Source organism: Microtus ochrogaster, chromosome 4, assembly GCF_000317375.1.
Source record: "Microtus ochrogaster isolate Prairie Vole_2 chromosome 4, MicOch1.0, whole genome shotgun sequence".
Taxonomy (NCBI): Eukaryota; Metazoa; Chordata; class Mammalia; order Rodentia; family Cricetidae; genus Microtus; species Microtus ochrogaster.
The window spans coordinates 74336813-74363762 of NC_022011.1; the positions used below are offsets into that span (position 1 = coordinate 74336813).

At 37.0% G+C, this 26950-nt stretch overlaps 1 protein-coding gene across 5 annotated transcripts in view; it reads right to left on the reverse strand.

Annotated features, from left to right (window-relative positions):
• Positions 1–14893, reverse strand: part of Kcnh7 (potassium voltage-gated channel subfamily H member 7) — a 427553-nt gene extending 412660 nt beyond the window's left edge. For all 5 annotated transcript variants that reach the window (XM_026778717.1, XM_026778715.1, XM_026778716.1 and 2 more), the window contains exons 1-2: positions 14818–14893; positions 12914–13144 (exon numbers count right to left, since the gene is read on the reverse strand). In XM_026778717.1, coding sequence (XP_026634518.1) covers positions 12914–13144; positions 14818–14893 — 307 coding nt within the window. The remainder of the gene's footprint in view (positions 1–12913; positions 13145–14817) is intronic.
• Between the last annotated feature and the right edge of the window lie 12057 nt (positions 14894–26950).

The following is a 26950-nucleotide window of genomic DNA, read 5'->3' on the forward strand; positions in this document are numbered from 1 at the left end:
AAAAAAAAAAAAAAAAAAAAAAAAAAAAAAAAGAATAGTAGCTTACAGGTGTGGTCATCCATTTGGATTTTAGTTAGTACCAGATGTAGTTGGCAAAAGTGATAGTAGTAATATTCGTTGATGTCAATATAACAATCAAAAATAGCCCTCACAATCTTAAATCCAGAAATAATTGATGCTTTTCTGTTAAGATAAGATTGTCCCCACAGGTATGAACTTTGCATATCACTGAATAAGTATGAAAGGGGTCAGGGTGGGCTGAGGTACAATGGAGACCTTCAACAATGGGCTCCGAAAGAAGACAAAGCATGCTCAGATGGTGGCTATCCCAGATAAAATTTTAGCAGCTTTGAGAAAGTAACTAACCTCAGTAATTTCAGTCTTTAAAATAGGAAGTATGAAGTACCCCTTTCATTAGGTGAGGTAGGGTATTCTAATGAGAAGATTTTAGATGAATAGTTTTAGGGTCAAAAGAAACCCCCAGTTCCCCAAACTCAAAAATGCAGTCCAAATTTCCAGAAATGAGCTTACTTAGCATTATAGGAAGATTCCTGACAGTTACATAAAAGCATTTCTCAGGAATTTGTGAAACTGGTTCCTATCTGCCAAAGGGAGTCATGTTCCTTACCTCTGGACGAAGAGATATAAGTCTACCTACCAGCATATCAAAGCCCATGCTGACCTCCAGCCTCCCTCTGTAGCACAAGTATCTGCTACATATTAAAAAAGTCCCTGCTTGGACCCTAGCCCTTCTCACCTCCTCCCATACCCTAAACTCCCTCCAGCTCATGGGCTTTGTTCCCCCAAGCTACTCATTTCCTCAGAACCCACCTATTCTTACCATGTTTTCTCTATGCTCTGTTCCCGCTTCACTCACGGTTGTTTTCTCTGTCCTCGGCTATTCTTCTCCTCTCTTGCAGACGGCTCTGGCTATGTCTAATCTACTATCCATGTTCAGTTTCCTTCTTTCTCTTCCTGATCTGAATTCTTCCAGATGTCTCTGTTTGTTCCCTCCCTGATATATGCAATAAAAAACTTCTCCTTAACTACACCATGGAGTGGCCCTGTCATCACTTTGTGCAAGTAGTAGCATATTTTGAAGGTTCAATCAATGACTCTTAAAATTAATATTATTTAAAATCTGAAAACCATACTCTACTACATAGTTACCCCAAAGTATAAGGTTGCATATAAATCACCAGAAATAAATTAGGCTAAATTTTAAACTTTTGTAAGATATTATTGTGTATGAGTAAATTTTAAAAAAATATTTTCAATAAAACCCCCAAAACTCTGAAAAATTTTTTTTTGTTTGTTTTGTTTTGCTTAAACTGAGTGAGGGTTAATGAGGGGAGGACAGTTCTAGCTCTGGAACAGTGAAATTAGAAGCAAGGAAGTCCCCTTTGTTTCCAATATCAAGCCATTACAATGAAAAAATACTATGTTTCTTCAGTTATTTTTGTAGAGGTGAGCACATGTAAGATGTGTGGAAAAAAAATGTAATATCTTGTATTGTCTTTTTCAGGTTTTCCATTACGCGGCTAACAAAGTGTAAAGGATTTGGTTTCACCTTCATTCCTTACATTCAAAGTATGTTTTATCAGCAGTTCTTCAAGGCTCACACAGTAAGAATTATATGACTACTTTGTATATCATCTTATGCTTGACGTTGTCATTTCTGTAGTAGATTCGATACTTCGCCAGACGTTTAGATTTATTTTCTAGCACAGAAGAAAAATCAAGATGGCATTATAAAACTCTTCCTGGATAAAGATATTTAAAGCGGAAGCAGCATTGCTCACATTTTCCAAATGCCAAGACTAATAACAACTCTTTAATATGAAGTATTTGCCAAAGGGAAATTCATCATTGAAATTATTGGCATCTTCAAATGAGCCAGTAATTAAAATAAAATGTTGTATAACCCACATCATACATGAGTTGCAATGAATACATTTGAAATAATGAGAGTTGGTAGGTATGAAATTTCAGTAGGACACCTTCTGTTCAGCCTAGAAACATGAACTATGAAGAAAGGAAAGAAGAAAGCGGTTTTAGATTGTGAACGGACTGGAGGCTTGCTAATAGGACGATTGAATTCTCACATCATTAGTGGCATTTCTGTGGAGTTCTTCATTCAGGGAGCAAATTCTAAGAGCAATCTGGGAAGCCATAAATCCTACTGAGCCTCAGATAAGTGACATTCATTATAAAGAACACCTGGAGGGAAGACCTAAGCATTGAGTGCTGCTACAGAGATCTGATTACCTGAGCTCTGCTTGTCTTGGTTAAGGAAGAGAGTTGGGGACACAGGGCCTTTTCCTGTTGTCTTTTCTGTGAACTATGTAGGACCATGTGGATAAAGCTGGTAGTTTGTCTAACATGCCGTTGTTTCTGTTGCTTGGTTTCTTCCTCACATATTATGGAGCAATTTCATTATTTGACATCACATCTCTCATGGTACAATTTGCTCCTGTTGTATATTGAAGTACTCTTTTTATTTCTTGTTAGTTTACTATCTTGTAAGGTCATCACTTTTTATGTGATCAAGACTAGATGTTATTTAGAAATCGATATTTTATGAAAATAATACTTTCAATACTCGAAATTTTGATTACACATTAGATGGACAACAATAAATACTAAAGCAAGTCAAAATCCAATTCATGTCATGCAGAAAACTGATAAAGGTCAATTAATGCTTTCTCTTTTAATTGGCTAATTTTTCAATAGTAAACAATTCGTACTAGTTTTTAAAATCTGAGATTTCAAAATTTGTAAGGAAATTACTAAAATAAAATGTAAATGTGACTGGCAGTTTTGAAAGAATTATCCCAGTATGAGAAATGATATTTATTTGCCAGTCCAATTAATTAGCTATTCAGGGGGTTCTCATTGCTATAATTATAACAACAATCAGATCCAGTTTTCTGTAAGCAATAAAACAGATTGCTTCATATATTTTCCATATATGTTCTTCAGTAAACATTTGAGATTAATTATCATAAAATAAGATTATTTTTTACTGTTTTAACTAAAATTAAAAGGAAGTCCAAATGTTGTTATTCATAAGGTATAAATAAACAAGAAAAAACCTTCCCTTTTGGAGTATAAAATATAATAAAAGTGTCAAATATGCAAACATCATTTTGAGGCATATATATTGTTTTATCTAATAGTTATACTTCTGGAAACATGTGTCCACAGGAACAGTTCAGGTAAACAAGATATATTTTCTTTGTATGCCTTTACAATTGTACAAAATTAGAAATTATTAAATATTTCTTAAATTTTTGGTAATATTCTATCCTCTCTAGTGAAATATTTTAGAATACCATAATAATTTCTAGGTTGTCCATATGAAAATAAATTATGCAATCATTACAGCAGGTTTTGATTCAGCATATTTTTCAGTGAAGAAATAAAGATATACATGGGCATACAAAATATAATGCCATTCTCATCTTGTTTTAACACAGTCCATATGATAAGTGTATATTCAAAAATATATTTGCAAAGAAAATTATGAGCAATATATTTTATTATTTACCAGTGAAGACCTCTTCCTTTGAATGGTATAAATGTCTGTTTTCTATTTGCTATACATACATCTGTATTTCCTGATTTTTGTCAGGGCAATTAAATTACAGAGAGAGAGAGAGAGAGAGAGAGAGAGAGAGAGAGAGAGAGAGAGAGAGAGAGCCAGAAGGAGCTACAGAGAGAGGGGTGTAATATATAAAGTCCTTTGCTTGCTGATGTGTTGAGAACCTCAGGTCTCAGGGAATGACTGATGAAGTGGTTTTGACACCGTACAGATTTTACATTCTTATTCCATGAGACAAGATTTATAAAGAAAAAAGACAAGAAAGGAAAGAAGGAATTAAATGTTTGGAGAGACTAGTGTAAGGATGAGTTTATTTATAGACAAGGGAAAGAGCTCAGAATAATTGCAGGGAAGGTTTTATAGCTATTTTATCATGAGTATTTGGGGAAATGCAGGGAAGGCAGAGATGCCAAGAACACATGGACAAATTGCTGCTTTCCTTTACCTGTGGGTACCCTCCAGACCTACCTACATTCCTTTACCTGTGGTGTGGGTACCCTTAAGACCTAGCTAAGGATGATGCTAGCAAAGAAGTAGACATTTGCATTGTAGATGAAATGCTCTGGCCATTGCTCCTTCCAGACTCACTTGGAAGGGTAATTAGTTGTTATATATTTTTGGAGATTTCCTGGTAAATAAATATTAGCAATTCATTGTTTATACAATTAAATAATGGAGGTTGCTGATTTTTACACTTTTCACACTTACCATATGAGTAGCATATGATATTTAAAGACAGAAAGAAGAAATGAATGGGACTTTTGTAGATCATTTCACTGAAAATATTACAAATAATTTCATCTACAAAAATGTTTGCGCCTGGATTATTTTAGAATCATTTCTACTCTTCTGCTATCTTGCCAAGTCTTTAATAACTGCCTCTAGGAGTGCTCTCAAAATGTTAAATATTGAGAAGAAAAGGCCAGTTTGGAAACAGATTACTTAAGCCTCATTTCCTAAGTATCCTAACAGGGATATGAAAAGGAATGTCAGGGAATGTGGAAAAGGTGCCGGAGGGATTTAGAGAGCACCTTTAAAATGAGCTGAGATTGACACTGCGCAGAAGTGGTCATAGAAATGGAAAAGCGTTGAAGGGTGAAAGAAGGGGTGCTGTGGTTTCTCCCAGGGCAAAGGAATTCCGCAGGTAGAGGCGGGGAGGGGTGCTAAGGGGTACTGAGGAAAAGAATTCGAATGCAGTCTGTTACTGAGCATGGTGTATGGCCAAAGAGGAAGAAAAGTGGAAGAGTTTCAAATAAACTAGAAACTGTCTACATTATTAAATTCAACTTTTCCCTAAGTGTTAGGTTTTGACAATTAGCATAACCTTTCTCGGGTGTGGTGCTAGGGGGCTTGTTTCCTGAGAAAGGGAGAAGGGAAGTGTCCTGACCAGATAAAAGACATAACAGAGCTTAAATTGGCATATAATTTCTAATCAACAAATTAGAAAAATTTAAGAACAAAAGGGAATATACCTCATATTTATTAAAAATTACACTTCTAAACTAATGACTTATTCCACTGAATTTAAAATTACCAGACAGACATCCATTTTGTTCAATAAGTCAAGTTGAAAATGAAAAATACTTAAAGAAAAGTACTCCTTTTGGTGTGAATTAAATTGCAAATATATGTATATGTATATATATATATATATTACATAATCAGTCAAATATATGTATTAAGAACTAAATAAATGTGTTATGAAAGCATCTTATTTTGGAGGAAGAACAATAGAGTCTACAAGACAGACATGCACAGTCTGAAACACCTCATGTCCCTTGCTCTGTGGTCATTAATAGTTTGCTTAAGTTCTCTTGATCACAAATTAACTAATTTGAAGAATGGAATAGATAGCAAGATTCTATTGGCTCACAAGGTTTCAAAAACAAAGCAATAAAGAAACTTATATTTAAGTACCAGACACAGAACTCTAAGTCAATGAGTATGAGTTGTTTGAGGAAAGATATATCTATGTAGGAGGCTTCAATCGATATATGGTAGGCACCTGGAATTACCAACTGTAAGGCTCATCTACTATGCATTCATTTGAATACAGATATCACTAAAGGTCACCTTTTAACATGACAAATCAAAAATATGGTTAATATATATTTTTCAGAAAAGAAGAGAAAATGTTAATATTGCTATGAAAGGTAAATGGAAACTTGTTTAAAAATTATTCATTCATTATAAACTTTTGTATGAATTTAACATTGATTCTTTCCAAATAAATACAATATATATACATACTGTAATATGATTTCAAGATGAAATCTTTTCTAATACTAAAACAAATTGTTTGCAAATATCTGATTTATCTTGACATTCTTTGAGAAATTAACTGCAAACTCACTCTATCATGAACTTTAATTTTTAGCATCATGCCTGCCATTTTGCATCATTAGTACAGATTTGGCTGAGCAGAATTTAAAAGAATGTTTTGAACACAAAGGCATGTAATCTCTATAAGAGGAAACAGGCATTGCTGGCTCCTGAACCCATGCTGTTATTACATTTTCTAAAGTCAATGTTTTAAACAATATTTAAGACTTCGTATCGGATCAAAACTAACAATCCATGAGAAGTGGACATGTTCCTATTGACTATGAGGGAAGAATGAAAGGAATGACAAATGAAACAGGGGGCATCAATGAAGCCTACAACCCTGAAAATACATGACTGATAAAGATTTCTCTGAGAAAGATGAAGAAAATTGTTAGCGTGCCTGAGAAAGGTAAATGGAAGCTTGTTATAAACTCTTCACTCCTCACGCACCTTTGTAGCAACTTAACACTGATTTCTTTGCAAAACAGGTGTTTTCAGTTTATATACTGCTAAGGTGGCATCTTCTGCTCAGTTATTTCTGAAGAAAGTTCAGGTGAAGAATAGCACTGTGCTCCAAGGAATTTGACACCCCCCCCCCCCGCTTTCTAGCTTGAGTGCAGCTTTTAAACAGTCAGCGATTACACAAGACACCACCACCAGTCACTTCTTTCTCAGCCTTTCCTTCAAATCTCTGACCGTCAGCACCAGCCACGGCTGATATTATCTCTTTCTAAGTAAAAGGTAGTATGAAGTGTTCTACCAAGACAAAATCAGTTGTTTTTTTTTTTGCTCGCTTTTGTTTTTGTAAACAGAAGCATAAATATTTCAGCAGTGGAAAAGATCACTCCTTGGGGGCCCTCCAAGAAATGCATGAGTTGTCATAGATGGGGTACATTTGGGTTTTTTTGTCAATTAAAATTAAGAAAATGTTATGGAATGTTCAGTTATGACAATGGGAGTCTAACCGAGGTTTTCTTGAATCTTGGTTGGGACAAGTGGACACGTCAGTTTAATTTTTAGTAGTAGGGCACACTATATCTTATGGTGGTTAATACCTTCCAGATGCCTCACTCCGTCTTAGCAGCCTACCACTGTTACTAATGCAGGCAGCACAGTTGAGAAAGAGGAAACACTAATATGACATTTATGATTATTAATAATTAACTTTTTTGGACTTTGGTATTAAAGCATAATTACTGATTAGATAATCCCAAGAAAACACTGAGCGTAAACGGGTGCAGTGGTGTGCCTCTAGAGTCCCAATGCTCATGAAGTTGAGGCAGAAGGATTACAAGTTTGAGGGCAGCTGGGTTACCTACAATTTGGTGGAGAATCAAACTTGCAGATTTAGCCAACTAAGTGATCGTCACTGAATGCATAACAAACAAGAAACTAATAAGTTATGGCTAGTACGCTTAGCTTTTAAAAAAGAGATGTCATCTTCTATTATGTGTGAGAAGAGGAAATTAAGCCAAGAGGGTAAATTTTGGTAAAGTTAACTTTCGTGTTAGAGATGACAACTTACTTTGTCTTACTCAAGTATACCCCACTTGGCAACCCCAGTAAATCTTTTTCTTGAAGGCCACCCACCACAAACACAGGGTAAGAGTCTAGAATGCTATCCTGAGAGTTTCTAAGGAGTATAAGCAGGTAGCCAAGTGTTTCACATAGACGAACTGTGCACTAAGGTAAAGCTACTAAGAGCTTAAGACCCATCAATTCTGAACTGTGTGTGAGTGGACAAGTGACTCAGTTTCTCTGGTCTCTGAGTTATTTCTGTAAAAGGTGAATAGTAGGATCCATAGTCTATGGAATTATTTTAACCTTTATTTAATGCATAAAATTCACCTAAAGTGATTCTTAGCTTCACTAAATCATCAGTGTGGCTCATATTTTAGTAAGATCCCTCTGAAGACAACCTGAGAAATGGATTGCAGAGTGGGTAAAGCAATACTCCCGTGTTTCCCGAAGTGGGTCATGCAGAACTCCATGAGAGGACTCGACAGCAAATGGAGATGGGAATAGTCCCGGGAGATATTTGTTGACCATGGTTTATAAAGAAGAGATAAAATTATAAGGATTTCCTGGCGTCTAATTCAAATTACACTATGAATGATGCACCAGAGCACTCCATACTATACCTGCTACTCCCATGCAGCTCAGCTGTCCAAGGATTCGTTCAGCAGCTGGCTGCAGCAGACCTGGTGCCTATGTATAACAAACAACCAGACAGACAACAGAGCACACACAACCCCTTCGAATTTAGCATTCGAATTTAGCAGAAGCAAACTGCTCCGACTAGTCTACACCGTGCCTTGAAACTGACCTGCTCTCAAGCCATTTAGGAATAAAACCAACCAAGCAGTCCTCTCCCAAGCCACCAGTAAAGACTGCATCTTTTTGCACCAGTGATCACAGGTGTAGAGCTGGAAGGTGTTGTACCAAGATATGATCAGACCATTTTTATCTTTGGGACATTTTAGTTTCACATGAGACAATAATGAAATGAGGTTGCAGACTGTGGGGGGGGGGAGACTACTGTTTTAGAAGGGTTACTTTACTATCAGATACAATGGATCAAGCATAATCTCCAGAAAGTCAGAAAGTATGGGGTTCAGAAACAAATTAGATCTGTGACAGACAATGAATTTTAGAATCTCTGATGTTATAATATCCTGCTGAATAAAGTATGGAGAAGTCGAGATAAGAGAAAGAAAGTGACAATGAATCCCAGGCAACACACTCCTTGGAAATCTTTCCTGTTGCTTGAATTACATACACACAAACTATATTTCTATTTCTGTACTTAAAACCACCATCTGCAGCTCTACTATACAATCCAAGAATTAGGAGAGCCGAATATATTATGAGCACAAAGCTTATGTAAAGCTATTCTAATAGTTATTTCATATGACTAAAATTTTAACTAAGCTGCATTGCTTCCTTAAGACGTCATTACAGTGTGCAAGTAACAAAGTATGGTTAAAAGTATATATTAGTAGTTATTAAAGCTGAAAAATGTAGGAAGAGTTATAATTGATATTAAATGTCATAAGATCTCTCTATACTTTTTTATTTGTTTGTAAGCAACTTCTTAGAAATATCTATGGTTTAGAAATTGCAAAAGAACATTAGTTGCTTTATCCTAATACAGCACATACAATTGCTCTATCCTCATACAACACATCCAATTGCTCTCAGAGCCGAGACACCTTGTGCAATCTTTGTACCTATGATTAGCCTGTCACCTAAACTAGAGCTAAAACCCGGGGTAACCCTTCACTCTTAATTTCAGAACAGCACCTTTTAGGTCTTTCTGCATCACTTTCAGGAAAGCAAGACTCAATGTTAATAAACCAAAGCCACTTCCAGCATAAGTGGAAGTGAAACTCCGAGCAGAGCAGGCAAAGACTCTCCTCAGTAACTGTCCATCCCCCAGTTATAGAAAAGTAACACGAAGACAAGAAAGGTAACTAGATACTATACGGATTGAACAGTAAAATTCCAACTACATTTGGGTCTGGAAATTTAATGACAATGTCATAATAAGGCTGCCTGGTTACTAATTCTCATACATTTCAGAACCTTCTCTCCTTTTGAATAAAGGTGTTATTTGTCCATGAGTTTACTCTGGTTTTCTAGGTTTTTGAAGTTGCTTGGTAACTTGAGTTACACATGTAAATATAGATGAAGGGTTTTAGGATTGCAACAGGCTATTTCTATTATGTCATACACCAAAAAAACTCAAGTAAGCAAGTAAATTAAGTCACAGCCAATTATTCCCATCACCTGCAAACCACAAATAAGAAAATCATTTTCTAGTTCAGTCACTACTCCTCTCAAGGTATTTTTTTAAAACACGTTTTTTAAAACAGTATTAAAATACATGCCCACCCTTATATAAGTCTCTGTGTAATTATAGTTTTATATAATTAGAGTTTCATGTCAAAAGATTTACAGCTTTATCACCTCAAGCAACATTCAGAGCTGCCAAGAATGATTTATGCAATAATGACTTAAACTGTAAAATAGAATTCTCAAAGGAAGGGCTGTCAAGTGCTTCTACTTCAGATAAGTGGGTTTTTGAGAATTGATATTCTAGTAAATAGCAAACTTTGGTCTACCTAGAACAGTCCTATACAGAGCAAGGTAGGAAGTATTGTGTCTCAGTTGGCTATGCAGCTCACGACACTTCCACTGGGACTCATTGCATATGCCCCTGGCTCCCACTGCTCAGGAAACCAGTGGGTCCCTTCAGGAAACAAGCTTTCATAAATAATATTTTAATCCTGAGATTAGTTTTGCTGTTCCATCAAGAATAAATTGCAAATGTAGAATATATCAACTATTCCTAACTTTCTCACTGTGTTCATTACATAACTTACATATTTCATTGAACTGCTGAATAAATTAAAAGCAAAGGAAGCATTTACTAAATAAAATCAGGAATTAAGAAGCATACCATCAAAGTAAATGACCTCCTCTAAAAGGACTTAAGGAAACTTTAAGAAACAAACCAATGAAAATGTTTCTATTTTTTTCTTTCTGTCTCTCTGCTTTTATGAATACAAAGTGGCTTGCAGCAGGTCAATAAAAGGTGAGACTATCAAAGCATTTGAAGCTCATAAGCCTTGACTGATTTTATAGCTGTCATGTGAATAAGACAGTAAACACTCAAGATTCTATTCAATGCACCTGAATTAACATCAAAGCTAACCACTAGTTATTGCAACCAAAGTAGGTAAACATATCTGTATCTTAACAGTATCCAAGGGGATTTCATTTAATAAGTTTTCCTTGAAACGTAGAAAAACTGAGTTCATCTATTCATTTCCTCTACCAGCTAAAGTTAAATAGACAGTGTCTTGCTAATACTAAAGATACCCTACTCCTTCAAAGTGTGTTACACCTGAAAAAATCAACTGAGACAATTTTCACCAAGACTGACATCTCTATAGTTAAACTGGCTTCCAAACAAAGAATCGTATGAAATTGTTTTTAAAATTCGGATAGCTAAAGAAACCACCCAGGCACAGGTTTGCAATGGTCAATGCACTGACATCTTTACTAGAGGCTTTGTAACCAACAGGTTTGTGCTTAAATATAAAATCCCTTTTAAGAAGTGTTCTGAGCTCATTTTATGATTATGGCGAATGAATTGATAAGGGTGCAAAACTTCCACATTTTATTTACACCATAATAGGTAAAATTCCTACTTAAAACCATTCTGGAAAATGTACTCATTTTTTAATTGGTTTAGCCAGAGCAGTACTTGAAGTTTTTAAGCTGGAAAAAAATGTCTTAAACAGCCTTGAAAATATATCAACCAATGATGGACCACATTGCCTTGAAAAACCACAACACAGACCATGTCAACCTTATCCTTTATAGTCAGAGAAGAATCAGCACTGAACTTTTTACACTTTCAAAAAAATTGAGTTTCTTGGCATCATATAGATGAAAGAGGTAAGCTGCAGTGTTTCATGAAAGTCTCAATACAGAAATATTTCTAGACAATGGAACTATTGGACTATTTATAATACATGACACTACTGATCAAAAAGGCAGAGAAAATGGGAAGGATTGAAGAAACAAGCTCTGTGCTGTTTGATAATCATATATTTGCTTTCATTCCAGAGCAATACAAACCTGTTTTTCCAGTAATACCTGGTTCCAAATACCCCCACTCAAGTTTAACTTCATACGATGGGAAAAAAAATCCAATAATTAAGAATTGCACATTTTGCAGCATGACACATTTCATTTTAAGAAAATAAGAGAAAGAATCATACCTTTCTTTTGATATTCTTTTCTTCATAGTTTTCAAAGGAGTCACACTATGGTGTAGACTATTGCATGGCATACATTTGCCAAACATAAGAGTTTTCTAAAACACTGAGAAGATTCTTCTCAGAATCATTATGTTTTGTACATACAACAGGGAGAAACAGACGATGTCATATGGGCAGAAACTGCAGCATACTTGTTTTCCACAGGTGTTTTACTAAATGAGTAAATGCCATTAAGTGTGCACCCTCTGCATCTATATTTCCCTTAAAGGGATTATATGAGTATACAGTAATCTATTTGTATTCAGTTATCTATATCTATATCTATAACCATAATATGAACACGCACATAGTTTTCAAAGGAGTCACACTATGGTGTAGACTATAAGCATGGCATACAGAGAGAGAGAGAGAGATCCTGAGAGAGACGAAGGGAAAGGGAGCTACAGTATAAATGTATGTACATGGCTCCCAGGACAAGACTATAAGAAAGCAGTGTATCTTTAAAGCTGAAATAATGGCCTTAACTTTGAAGTGCTAGCTTATCTATGGTGGACGAGTGAATGCTAATAACCCTGCACGTTCACAGATTCTTTTTCATATTTCTTACAGCGAGTAATGTCTTCTATATGTCTTATTTCATAACATATGTATGAACCCAAGTTTTGTGACTCAGTGGAAGGAGTTACTATAAATTCTGCTTAATCTTCTCTAAGAACAAAGAAAAGAGACAAGAAGTTCCATCCATCCACACTAAAAAAGCCAAGAAACATTCATAACTGTACCAATCTTCAATGCACATTAAACAGCTTCCAAGAAGACCTAGTGGAATATGTTCAAATGTAGGCAAATAAAATGTGTTTCTCTCATTCTAGGCACAGAAAACAGTGGATTTCAAATCTGTACATCATTCCTTTAAAAGGTGTCAGGACTGACTGATGACATTCTTGCCCTTGGTGACATTAAGTTACTGTACGTCTACAGAGTTCAAACAACGTTTCCTTACATGAAGAAGAATCTTTTTCCTACTGATCCAATAATAAGAACATTCCTATTTCTTGCATACTAAGGTTTTACATTAAAAAAATTCATCTACAATTAACTACATGGTGTTTCTCTGCATATGAACTTTGAGTAATCGAAATTTCATTTCAAGGGAATCAAATACAAGAAACTTTAATCAGGCCCACTTTACCATTTTTATGATAGTAGGTGACCTCCACTTTCCTCTCCTCTGACCCCAGCAATGCCTGGGCAATCTGGGCAATGTCATGCCTCTTGGTCTCAGGCCCATGGAGGAAGTCGCAGGTGCATGGCTTCTGCATGACATCTGGCCTGGAGAACCCAGTCATCTCGCAGAACCCGTCATTGCAGTAGATGATGGCACAGTTCTGCACTCTGGCATTTGCAATGATAAATTTTTTATCTGCAATAAGAAGAGGGTAGGACATCTTTTAGGCATCTTCCACAGGGTTCACACAAACACTAAAACAATTAGTTGCATAATAAGGGTCTGGAAAGCAGTTGTTTCCCCCAGATGCTAACTATCTAGACCCTTCCCAAGAATTAAAAATCACACACATACATACACCTCTAGTACTTTATGTGTGAGATCAGTGGCAATAAGTAATTAAGGAATTAAGAAAATTATTTTATAATTTAAAGAACAGAAATGTCCAACTTGTCTAGTTCTCAAGCTCTGTGAAAACCAGGGGTCCTATTTGACAGGCAGAAATGCAGATTGCCAATGGATAATTCCAGAATGCTACTTACCTGTGTGGTAAAATTTTTCCAAGTCAGAAAATTGAAGCATCCTGTAACTGTCATGTTTCTTACATCAACTTTGACTGAACCTTAGAATGCAACTTTCTCAAAGCATTTATTATTCTTGGATTTGTTTTTTTTTCTTGATTTTTGTAAGGAAGAAATATGTTTGCAATTTTTACACAGGCTTGTGTTTTTAAGACAATTATCTTTAACAATTAAATGACTTCACATTTATTAACAATAACTTATGTAAAGCTTTACACTTTCATAATTCAATTGCAAAGGATAAAAACTACACATATGCTTAAGCATGATAACACATTAAAAAACTTTTTTCTATGTAACAAAGTAGAATTTTGTGTGATAGTAGATATTTTAATACCAATTCCATTAAGTGTGCTAGCAAACTGCTTGCTATTTTTGGAAAGAATATGAAGCAGGATAGAGAAGTTAATGTTGTACACAGACACCATATCTTCACATCATTAAATGCAGTCCTGCAAAATTTGTGAAGGTATGCAAAATAAATGCACACTGAGGGAGATTTAGGGCAGAATATAAAACTACAACTATAGGATTTTAAATTACTAGATTTATGTAAAATAATTAATTTTTCGTGGTTTGCTTACATGCCTACATTAAATTTATCTACATTCAGTCTCTGTGGGGTTACGGACTGCCCTTTGATTTTTAAATTTCTAGACGGCATGTCTAGGGGAGCAACACAGAGACACAAATACGTTTTTTGAGTAGTGAGCGCCTTGCACCCAAAACCAGACCACCACTCTCCAAATTATTCTTTGACGTCTATTTTCAGCTTCCGTACAAAGTTCAGTTTTAAGAGCCAGCTGACATCTAGCAAGCATCTTTGACATTCCACAGCCCAGCAGTTTACCAAGATAAAACAGTTTGCATAGCCATTTACATCGCTACTACCATTTACATGTCCTTGTTCTGAGCCTATGGTCGGCTCTGCTCCTGACTTTAAAAAGTCTGCCACAGAAAGGGAGCTTCATAACGCAAGCCCATGCTATACCAGCACGTTCCCTTTAAGGTTGTGGACTAGTAGGGCATGAAGTAGCAAGGCAGATAATGGAGCAGTGGGAGAGGAGGATCAAATTGCCTGGTACAATGGAGTCCATAATCTAAAATGTAAATCCAAATTAATATTAGAGAGAGAACACTCCCGCTGCCATCCGAACTGCCTGGCTGGCTTTCCCAGCCTCTAACTTGACAGTCTAGAGTTGTCCATGTCTCTAGGTTGGAAGCGACGGACGCCAAGTGCTCTACCAAAGCCGAAAGCGAGCGACAGGAGAGAACAAACGAACTTACTCTGTCCTTCAAATTTCCGTATGATGGTCCCCAGGAAGGTGTTTTGAGGTGCCACATGCCCCCTGCGAACAGGCATGTTGCCCGGGTCTTAGCCGAGCGCTCCGAGCTCGGAGTTCTCCCGGGATGTCTCCCGGGCTAGAGCCCAGGCCGGCGCGCAAGCCGCTCTTTGTGGCAGCGCATCTTCTTTGGAGAGCAGAAATCTCTTCCCATTAGCACCACTTCGAGACACCCGCGTTCTCCGCCGGAGTCCAATCCATCCCGCTCACCTTCTGGAGGGGGCCTCGCACCGGCCTGACGCGGGTGAGAGGCTTGGGGGCGGGGAGGGGAGGAGGCGGGGTGCGGGAGGCGGCGGGGGAGGGCCGAGGAACGCGGGGGGCGGGCTGGGCCGGGGGGGGGGGCGGGGAGTCACAAGGGCAATCGATCTGTTTCTCTTCTCCCAAACAGCGCCAATTTCCCAGTGCAAATGGGCTTAACCTGGCTGTTGCCCAGAGCCCCAAGGATTGCTGGTGGGCGGGTGTGGGGTGGGGTAGAAGACTTGTGCGCCTTTTGCAGGAAGGGGAAAAGGAAAAGAAAAGGAGGCAGGGTGGGGGTTGACGTTTCTGTCCCCGCCCTCTCCCCTACACACACACACACACACACACACACACACACACACACACACACACACACACAGCGTTATCCTGGGAGCTTGGGCGCCGCCACAGCTCGGGTTACTCAAGCGTGCCTTAAGCGGAAGGCAGCCAAGAAATCTCCAAAACTCAGTGATAAAACAGCTACTCTGGGAAGGTGATCTCTACCGTCCCTAGCTCCATCCTTAAGCGCCCTGCACCTAGGTAGTTAACACACCCTCAGCTGCAAAGAAAAGACAGGTGGGAAGCCAGCCCTTCAATGAGTGTATTAAAGCTCCGCTGGCGCTCAGGATGTTGAAGATCTAAGATGCGCCACCTAAGAGTGCAGGTGCAATTTCAGGGTCCAGATCCCCTGAGCACCTGAAGGGTGGGCCCTGAATGAAGCCCGGGCTATCCAGCTTGAACTAAGCTTCTGAAAGATTGAAGGCTGTCAGCACCCAGCACCGCTCAGCATGCCGAGTTTCCCCGAGGAAGTCCCTCAGGAGTTGCAACGTTTGGGGGGGTGACTCGGTCTCCAGGGACTAGAGGTTGCCAGGAGGATGATAAGAGCAAAGATTGTGTAAACAAATGGTTCAAAACAAGGCAAGAGTTTGGAATGGTTGAGGCTGGGCTCCGGGGAGAAGGAACAAAAGGTGGGTGGGGCTAAGAGTTTGCAGCCTTGAAGTGACCTCCCTTGCTACTTACCTTCTGAACATTCTAGCCAATTCCTCTGGCTTTCTCCCCTTTTCTAAAGGAGCGCTTGCATAAGACAGGAAGAGATTCAAAGGGCAACATTGAGACCTCTTGATTCTTGTTTCTCAGAGTCTTCAAATGTAGGAATCTCCTGGTTTACACATACTTCGGTTCAAATCCTACCGAAGTCTTAAGGCAAGCTGTGCTAGGAAAAACATTTTTTAGAAGTTGTTCTTTCCACGTTTCTTTTTCTCCCCTCCTGCTTCTTTCCCTTCATTGATGCTGTCATCTTTAATAGCCATATCCACACTCCTTTCTGTGTTTGCCACCATTTCATTCTACAGGAGAGAGCATAGACAAATCTGTTGTTTCTATCATACTCTATGGACAATAAAGGTCCATAGACTTCCATCAGAACATGTAGCTGCTTGCTAGAAGGCCTCTGAAAGGTTAGGGTGCAGCCCATTGTCCTGCTTTGTCTGAGTCAACGAGGTTCGTATTTTGTTAGTTACAGCTCAAATCTGAAGAAAATAACGAGAGTGGAACTATGTGTCAAGAAGCAAGGTTAGTTTAGGAATATATTTTGTAAGAAATGGGAGCCAAACATAACACTTTATATGTTCCATAAAATATACACACCCCCAAATCCAAATAAAAACAAGAACCCGCTAATTTTTAATTATTTCATATGACAGTATTGAAAACAAATAAAAGGGAAGGCAGCATCTGAAAAAGTTGAATTGTCTAATTAACTAGCTTGATTGTCCCTGAATCTGTAGGATTGCCTCCCTTATAATATTGAGGATACACCCTTTCCCGATGCTTGGTTTATTTCATCTACTTTTACTTTGTAAGTAGATTATTCTGTCATTCTCTTCCCTAGCTGCAGCTGGGCCTGAAACAGGAATTCCATTTCCAGAGGCGAAATGTCTGGAGCTCTCCGTGGTGCTGACTTGGATTCTGCTGTTAGCGAATGGTTACTGAGGAAGTCAACCAATGGCAGTGGAATTTCAAACTCAGTCAAGTGGTTGTTAAGTCACATAGCCCGATCTTAGTCACCAAATGCCAAGAAAAACACACGTTACTATTTTTGACACATTTCTTAAACACCCTCCCTTTTTACTTAGCTTTTTAAGTAAATTCAAGTTCACATTTCTCCTCAAATCAAGGACTCCAGGGAAAGAAGATAAACCTACAAATTGTGCAGATTGTAAGTTTCCCATATAAAGTTTCATTGCCTATAAGGTTTCATGACACAATAATACAAGAGTAAGTTGTAACAAAGCAGCATGGTTCGCTAATAAATTTTGAATGACTTATAAACTCAGCAAATGAATACCACTTTAAGGTAGTAAAATCCCCAGTATGTTTTGAAACATAAATGTTTCTACTAAAGAAAAAAAAAAAGAATTGACATGCAGAAGTTTTCTGTGCAATGCTTCTATTTATGACTGTGCCATTGACTTTCACAGGCTATTGAATTTGGAAACCCCGTAACTCCACTTTCTTCAAGAGAAAAAAAAAAAAAGGAATCCTCTTCACCAGATATAGCTACAATACTCAAAATGGTATTTTTAGATTAACTAATAAATACATTATAAATTTCCATAGCTGTGTAATATATAAAGTTTATATATTATATTACATGCAATGTAATATGTAAGATTATAGGTTTCACAATTTTCCAGCCATATTTAAATGAGATCAGTTCCATTCACGAGTCTATGCACAATCATATAACATTCCACAGCCTATGTATTGTAATTGGCTGATTTGAACAAAAGATTAAAAGCATTCTGTTTCTAAATTACCCCGGTAATTGTGTTCATGCATTATATATTGCCACAGTGGAGACAAGTACATTAATCTATACTCACCCAATAATAGAATAAAACCAAAGGGTGACAACCAGGTTTTTTGCAGGCTGGAAAATTATATACATTCATCTCCATCCTTTATAAATCTAGCTTCAGACATTATGTGTTTTCTTTCTAATAAGCATTTTGAATTTTTGGAGTTGTAAATTCAATTAATGAAAATTAACTTAAACTGGGCTCTCAAAATACCATGAAATGTACAACTTGACACTCAGTCACCTAATTATGAACAAAGATACAGAATAGGTTCATATATCTTTTAAAGCCTATAGTTATTCACATTGCCTTGAAACTAAGCTACTAAGAATTTAAATATGTAAATATTTTAACAATGCCTACAACATCCACATAATAAACACTATGTTTTTACACACACACACACACACACACACACACATATATATGTGGTATTGCTCAGTGATAAAGCATACTTGCTCAGCATGCATGACAATCTAGGTTCAATTCCTAGCATACTTTTTTTAAAGAAATCAGACTTTTCTTAGTAACAAACATTAGAAAAATTTTAAGCATCATGTAGGCAGAGGATATTTGGTTCCCAGCTGCCCAAACTAAAATAATCACACGGAAACTGTATTAATTAAAACACTGCTTGGCCTATTAGCTCAAGCTTCTTATTAACTAACTCTTACATTTTACATTAAGCCATTTCTATTAATCTGTGTGTCAACACGTGGCTGTGGCCTATTAGTAAGGTTTCCTCTGGTGTCTGTCTCCTGTGGTGGCTACATGGCATCTCTGACTCTGCCTTCTTTTCTCCCCTATCACTACTTGGAATTCCTTCCTTGCTCTATTCTGTGCTTCCATAGGTCCAAAGCAGATTCTTTATTAACCAATAGTAATTAAACATATTCACAGCATACAGAGGGGAATCACACATCAGCATCATACATGGTTTCTCCAGTCTTTATGTGATATTCTTATGCTAAGAAAAACTGGCAACTCTATGAGCAACTAAGTGTTATTACTTCAGCATTTTTTTTTACTGTTTTTGAAGTGATATAGAACGTAATTTGATGAGATTTATGTAAAGTAATTTTGTACAATTTAGCAAATCTGTGCTATTGATCTAATGACCACAATGTACCATTGTAATAATTATCTTAATGTGGCCTTCTGTGGAGATACGGTAGAGTCTTTTACTAACTGGGTCACATCTAACTAAAGAAACAACTGACTTTACAGTTATGAGTTGGGCAGATTTTGCCTTGCATTATCCTCTGTGACTTGGAATCTCCAAAGAGGCAAGAATGTTGACATCATCTATTAACACAATAATATGTTTGTACAGATTGGAGTAGAGAGAAAAGACTAGGGTCTAACATTACACTATTTCATTATAGTGGAATTCGGGGCTGGGAGATGGTTCATTGCTGAAGTGCTTTCTGCACACCATGATAATCTGAGTTCTCATGACCAGGCTTGGAATTCCCATCTCCCACAGAAATGTCAGGTATTGTGGCTTGTCTGTAACATCAATGTTTGGAAAATGGGGAGAGGTGAATTCCAGAATTTTAGCCAGGCAATCTAGTTGAAACAATGTGTTCAAGATTCAGTGAGAAATCCTGTCCTATAAAATAAGGTGGAAGCTACCTAATCACAACTGAGATTCTTTGAAACTCTAAGGAACAGAGTGATATTGGTAAATTCCCAACATTGATCTCTGTCCATCCCCACTCATGTATGTACATCCCATACACAAAAAACCCACTAAAACATGACAGAAAATGTTTAAGATATATTTTCCTGTCAAATCAGTGGAACAATTCCTGATTTCCAGATAGTGTGAACGGAAAGTAAAAGAGATATGCAAGTATTTAGCATAAAATCTGGTAGGTTGTGAATTATTTTTCTCATTGCTGACATATTAAGCAGACTATAGTAACAAGCTTGGTTCTGTGAGGACTGAGGTGCCTATCTCTTTCCTATCAGTTATGACCATGATCACAGACAACAACCTGTTCAAATGAGACAAAGATCCATCAGTAACAGAAACAAGAAGTGATGATAACAGATATCACGAAATAACTGAACTTTATAGCATAAAAACACCCCAAATATGAGAAAAATAGAAGATTATAGCAATATTCTAGCTTAATATTTGGCAGCAGACAGTAGTAAGTTGTTTACAATATGATTTTTTCATTTAAGAAATAATTCAGTAGTCGGATAAAATTGAGAAACATTCTACATATCGCCTTTTTGAAGTCTGAACTATTTCACTCAATATTTGTAGACATTAAAATTGTTTTAGTTTGCCTATTAGTTCTTCTGTTGTTTACATTATTTGATAATAGTCCCTACTTTTAATTTGACTCCAGCCATTTTGAAAAATTTAACTAGGAAATGAATCTTGCTTCACAAATCAGTGCTCTATGGATATATTTTGAGGTGATTGAGCAGGATTTATTAAATTTGCCTTTTATGGAAATCAAGAATTCCAATTTATGTCTAACCGATTTTATAGCATGTTTGACTACTTCAGGAAAAATAATGGGGTGACTAGATGTTCTCTTTGTGGGAGAGATTGAGCAGCCTTTGGGGAAAACAGTGAACCAAAGTATAAGAGCTTAAAATTTGATTTAATCATGAATTTCATGATTTTAGGGGAAGTCATAAATGTTTCCGGCTGTTATATGAAGGGTACATAAAGTAGTAAAGTAATTTAAATATTTTCCTATGATAGCTTTATACTGACATTATAGCATTTCCACACAGTTTTAGAACACCTTTATAGAAATCCAAAATATTTAAACATCAAAATAATTTTGAAGAATAATTGATATAAAATACAAAATGCTTGGGGGAGCCTAGGCAGTTTGGATGCTCAACTTACTAAACCTGGATGGAGGTGGGCGGTCCTTGGACTTCCCACAGGTCAGGGAACCCTGATTGCTCTTCAAGCTGATGAGGGAGAGGGACTTGATCGGGGGAGGGGGAGGGAAATGGGAGGCGGTGGCGGGGAGGAGGCAGAAATCCTTAATAAATAAATAAATTTAAAAAAAATACAAAATGCACATATTAAAGGTGCAGCTAAATAGTTTTAAAGAATGGTTTTTCTTTCTTTTTTTTTTTTTTTAATTTTTCGAGACAGGGTTTCTCTGTAGCTTTTGGTTCCTGTCCTGGAACTAGCTCTTGTAGACCAGGCTGGCCTTGAGCTCACAGAGATCCACCTGCCTCTGCCTTCCGAGTGCTGGGATTAAAGGCGTGCGCCACCACCGCCCAGCTTGTTTTTTCTCTTATATAATTAGAATATTTCTATTGTATTAGTTTTTCATACAACATCCCAGAAGACCCTTACTTTTATTCATTTCTCCCCATATTCTACCCTTGCTCTCCTATCCCTCCTCATCCCCATTTGATCCACATATTCCAATACACCTCCAGTCCATCCATAACTATCTATTTTATCTGTTCTTTTTAGGGGAGATCCAGCCTTTCCCCTCCCCATTTCCTTACTCTATACCTAACCTCTGTGGTTCTCTGTGTTGTAGCTTGCTTACCAAGGGCTTAAAAGCTAATATCCACATGTAAATTAATATATACCATATTTATCTTTCTGGGTCTGATTTACCTCACTCAGGAATTTTTTTTTTATTTTTCATTTGTTTGTTTAGTTTCATACTTACTTGCAAATTTCATGACTTCCATTTTTTCAATGTCTGAGAAATATTAGATTATGTAAATGTAAGACATTTTCTTTATCCATTCATCTGTTGACAGACATTTAGTTTTTTTCCAATTTCTGGCTATTATTAATGAAGCAGCAGTAAGCATGGTTGAGATAACATCTCTGTGCTAGGATGAGATATCCTTAGGGTATATGCTCAAGAGAAGTATAGCTGGTAGGTGGAACTGAGGATGACCAATTCCCATCTTTCTGAGGATCACCACACTGATTTCCTTAGAGGTTATACAAGTTGTACTGTTACTATCAATGGAAGACTGTCACCCTCACTCCACATCCTCAACAGCATGGACTGTCATTTGTTTTATTGATCTTAGTCATTCAATTTGTTGAGAGATGTCATATTTACCGTTACAGTTTTTAACATTAAAATGAAAGAATTCATATTAAAACATATAAAGGGAAAAGGTGTGGGGGAGGTTTAGAAATAGCATAGATAGCCTTCCAGATATGTCTACTGAAATAGCTCACTCAAAAATTGGCTTAGTGTTCTTACAAATTATTTTACCAGATGAAGTGGAGTAAAAGGGCCACTTGTTTGTTTCCCAGCCACCTGGCAGCTCAGACGCAAAATAACCACACAGAAATGGTATTAATTAAAACACTGTCTGGCCTATTATCTCTAGCTTCTTATTGGCTATCTCTCACATATTAATTTAACCCATCTCCATTAATCTGTGTATTGACATGAGGCTGTGGCTTCCCTGATAAAGTTCCAGCATCTGTCTCCGGCAGGGCAATAAGACTTCACTTTGACTCTGCCTCCTTTCTCCCAGCATTCAGTTTAGTTTTTCTAACCTAGCTCTGCTCTACCCTATCACAGGCCCAAAACAGCTTCTTTATTAACCAATGGTAATCACAGCATACAGAAGGGAATCCCAAATTACCTCCCCTTTTCTGTTTAAATGAAAAGGAAGGTTTTAATTTTAACATAGTAAAATTACATATAACAAAACAGTTATCAATTAAGAATTATAGTTACAATATTTAAATCTACTTTATCTTTTATCATAACTAAGAAAACTATAACTATAACTATCCATTCTTCAACTCCATCAAAGACTCCAGAAGGATATAATATTATCTAAGTAAACAGGAAGTGCATTGTAAGCAACTTCCAAAACTATAGAATTGCCAGAGACATCTAATTGCCTGTACAGTCATCCAAAGTTCTTCTGTAATGCTGGAGCATTAATATTCACCCTACAGGCCCATAGTATCCACCAGACTTTTCCACAAAGCAGGAAATTTCAAAAGCTGGTCTGCCTACATTGGCAGTTTGTCAGTCACTTTCTTTTGTGTCTGCAGAATGTCTGCCAGACTCTTTCATGAAGCAGGAACCTCCAAAGAACATCTCACCTTTAGACAAGTTCAGCAGTTATTTCTCTGTGGGCCCTACATGTCCAGTTCATTCAGCATAACATCAAGCAGTCCAGGCAAGAGCAGTTTCTTGCCCAAATGGCTAGCAAACTCCGTAAGGAGCCTCTTCAAGGCCCATTATCTTCTTGATTGGAAGTAGATTGGTGCTGCCAGGAGCAGGTGTATCTCGTTGTCATGAAAAGTTACTAAAACATTTTAAATGCCATATTCTGTAGTCTTTGAAAGATCTGAAGAATATCTATCCATCTGAAATTTATCTCTGTACATCTAGAAAATCTAACATGACTAAAAGCTTGACTATTACAGATGACTATTAACGTATATTTCTTAATTATACATTGCATTTTAAGTGAGCTGCACAAACATAATACCTCAGTCAAGAGCAGAAATACATATAATAAAACTGACCTTAAATTTGTATCAATTGACCAAGATCCATACCAATGCAAATCTCTATATCAATGAAAAGGTATAAAAAACATACCACTTAACCTGATATTTAATGTTCAAGGCTTTAGAGTATAGGTATATAGCTCCTGTGTGACTGATTTCAGTTACTGGGACTCCTCCTTTCAGATGTCAAACTGACAAAGAATGGACCAAGGCATTAGGCATACATAAAACCGTTATTAGGAAGGATACACCAAGAACAAATCCCAATACCTTAGCAAAAGGCCATTGGGGAAAAATTTAGGGTTTGCTAAATCCAGTCATGTGGTCAGTTGTTTTTACTATTTCTAAGACTATTTAGAGTAATTTTTCGTGTGTGTGTGTGTGTGTGTGTGTGTGTGTGTGTGTGTGTGTGTGTAATGGTTTGTCAAAAAGTATGGAGTAGTTTCATTGCTAGAAATAGTTATCTTTAAAATATATATGCATACTGTATATGTATACTGAGGTCAGAAAAATACATAGGGTGCCATTATGACTCTCCACCTGACTTTTTAAGAACAGGATCTCTCTTTCGTCAAACCAAAATATCACTGGTTTGACTTGATCTGCCAGTGCTCACCTGGGAGATTAGGCACATATGTCTCTGCTTTGCCATTTTGCTTTTATGTGGATGTGAACTGTCTAAACCCAGGTCTGCTTGCTTTCACATCAAGTATTCTTACTCACTGATATTTTTATCCCAAATCAAGAATAATTTTTAAAACAATGAGAAAAGCAAACTATTATCAATGCTTGTGGTATCTTCTAGTATAGTGTGGCACAGTTGGGTAGGGGCTTGTTTTCTCTACACTTTTAAGTGGTCTCTGAAGGTGTTGATGGAGGCTATAAATAAAAGATTATAAATAAGTTTTATTCTTTCAGCCTGTACCTCATTCTCCATGCCCTCTGTATGATTTACTAAGAAGTTTCAAATTATTCTTTTCTCCTTTTAGACACACATTCAGCATCTTGGCGACCATGTGTTATTTATTTCAGGATGCCTAATACTGTGCATGCCATCTGTCATCTAGTGGTGGCCAATAAGTGTTGTTATGAGAAAGAAGAAAGCAAAACATACAGGATGAACATATGAATGGACAGAGAGGAAAGAGAAGGGAAGGGCCAATGGAAGAAATGCAGTTGGAACAGGTGAGGCAGAGGAAGAAAATAGAAAAGGAAATAGTTGGAAAAAGATGCATAAAAGTGGGTAGCAAGAGAGGAAAGAGCAAAGAAAAGAGTAAGAGGGAACAGGAATGGGGAGGATAAAAGAAAAGCAAAAGAAAATAAAGAAGAAATAATGGAAAGAAAATAGATTTTTTTCACCCACCAGTATGAATTTCTAAGTACCACACTAGCCATTTTCCTATGTGGAGTGTTAAATAAAATTGACGTGTGCTTGATATTCTAACTGTGTTTATAAATGATTTACTACAAATAGCATCCATTTTGATGACAACATAAAGAATTATAAACATGCATGCAAAGTATCATGCTCATAGGCAGTGCAAAATCAATTTTATACTGAAATTAAGTGTAACTGTATATTCGCAATTAACCAGCTTTCCTTGACTGTAAATCAAAGATGGTCATATTTCAAGTGGTCATATGAATGATACCATTAAAAGCCAGGGCTCATATATGCATTGTGTATGAGTTAGTATTTGTTCTTACAGCCATTTCCTCTTTACAGTTTTCTGTGCTGGCTTTGAAGGGAACTTCCTGCTCATAGAGAGAGGCAGGTGAGCGCATGAGAACTCTTTCATCTGAGCTCAGTTTTGCAGCTGAGAAGATTGAGATGGAGAGAAGATTTGCTTTAGGTCATAAAATGAGTTCAGTTCAGTTCACTTTGCAGCCTTGTAACTAATATGTGAGTCCCATTCTCTTCTGCACTGCTGAAACATACTCCTTCTCCCAAATCTGTTAAATTTCTAAATTTGATAGCTAATTTGAATGTTTCTTTTTAACAAACGCTGCATATCTCAGCCATACTTCGCATTCAGGCACATTGCAGCAAAGCTCTGCAGCGCTTTGGATCTTGAGATGCTTTCTGATACTTTAGCCTAATGTGGCCATGTTCAATCTTTTCTAAGACAAATTTCCATTTCTCTGTCTCTAATTGATCCTAACTCAACATTCTATATCACCTTGAACAAAATGTAATTATGAAACTGTATCAGACTAATATTTCCTTTCCAACCTTCTGTGTTAATTTCCTTTGTTCAATGCTGTTAATATATTTTATGTGGGGAGTTTAACTAAATAACGAAAGTGCAGTGGCTGTCCTCTATTGAATTAGTCATTGACATTGTTAGCCTAGAATAGACAGACACTGGAAATGATTCTCATTTCATCCATACATTCTTCAAGTTATAGAAGATTTAATTTCTTACCACCTTTAATCTAAATTGTTATTTCACAGTTTTATGTCACAGAGCAGCAAATAGCATGGGGTCATTTTCTTGCCCATTGGGTTCTCACTGTCATTTCTCATTTTATCAACTGTAATTTAAAGAATGAATTCAACTCAGAAACTCCTGTTCCAAATCTTTTCACTTTTGTTTGATGGTATTTTTTTTCATGCATTCTCACAGATACAAGTTTTTGCTTTAAGGTACTACTTAAGTCATTTGTGAAAGAACGCACTTAACGGCCCATGGGATGTTTCAGTAGGTAAAGATCCTTGCCTCCTAGCCTGAGAAATTCAGCTCAATTCAGATGACCCACATGGTAGAAGGAAAGAACCATTTTCAGCCAGCCTTATTCTTGAGTTACACACACACACTGTGGCATTCAGGCACTGCTCACGCCAACCCACAGCAAATAAGTGCATACTAAAAAGAAGGAAGAATGGGTACCAAAAAGTAATATTTTAAGGAAAAAGGCCTTGGACAACATGCTACTTGCCTGTTTGTTTCAATGATGATCATTCCACTTACTTGTAGAAATAAGTATTTTCACAGAATACCCTGATATCAGAATTAAGCAATGCAACATTGGCTTTCCTTTGAGAGCTCAAGTGCTCTCATTGACTGGAGCACTGACAAATTAACAAAGAGTAGAGGAAGAAAATTCTTTTCCTGCGTGTGATTGCAAGTGTGCCCTGGTTGAAAGCAGCAGAAATCTCCTTATTACCGAACTTGACTCAGAACCTGTCAGTCCTGACTCAGAAGCCTGCTCGTCTTCTGCTATAAAAGTCTTTATCATCAGTCATAACTCAGCCCAAACCTTTGCCATTGTGAGGTTCGGAGTTGTTTGATCTACAGCTTTCCACTTTTCTCATGTTTGTTTCTTCCTGGTGACAAAATTACTCAAGTCTATACAGGCTTCAGATAGCATGTCTGGTACAGGGAATCACCACAAAAGAAAAATGGAACCCATTTTAAGAATAAATAAAAATAAAAGGAAGAATGATATACTTGTTGAATCATCTGTCTTCATTT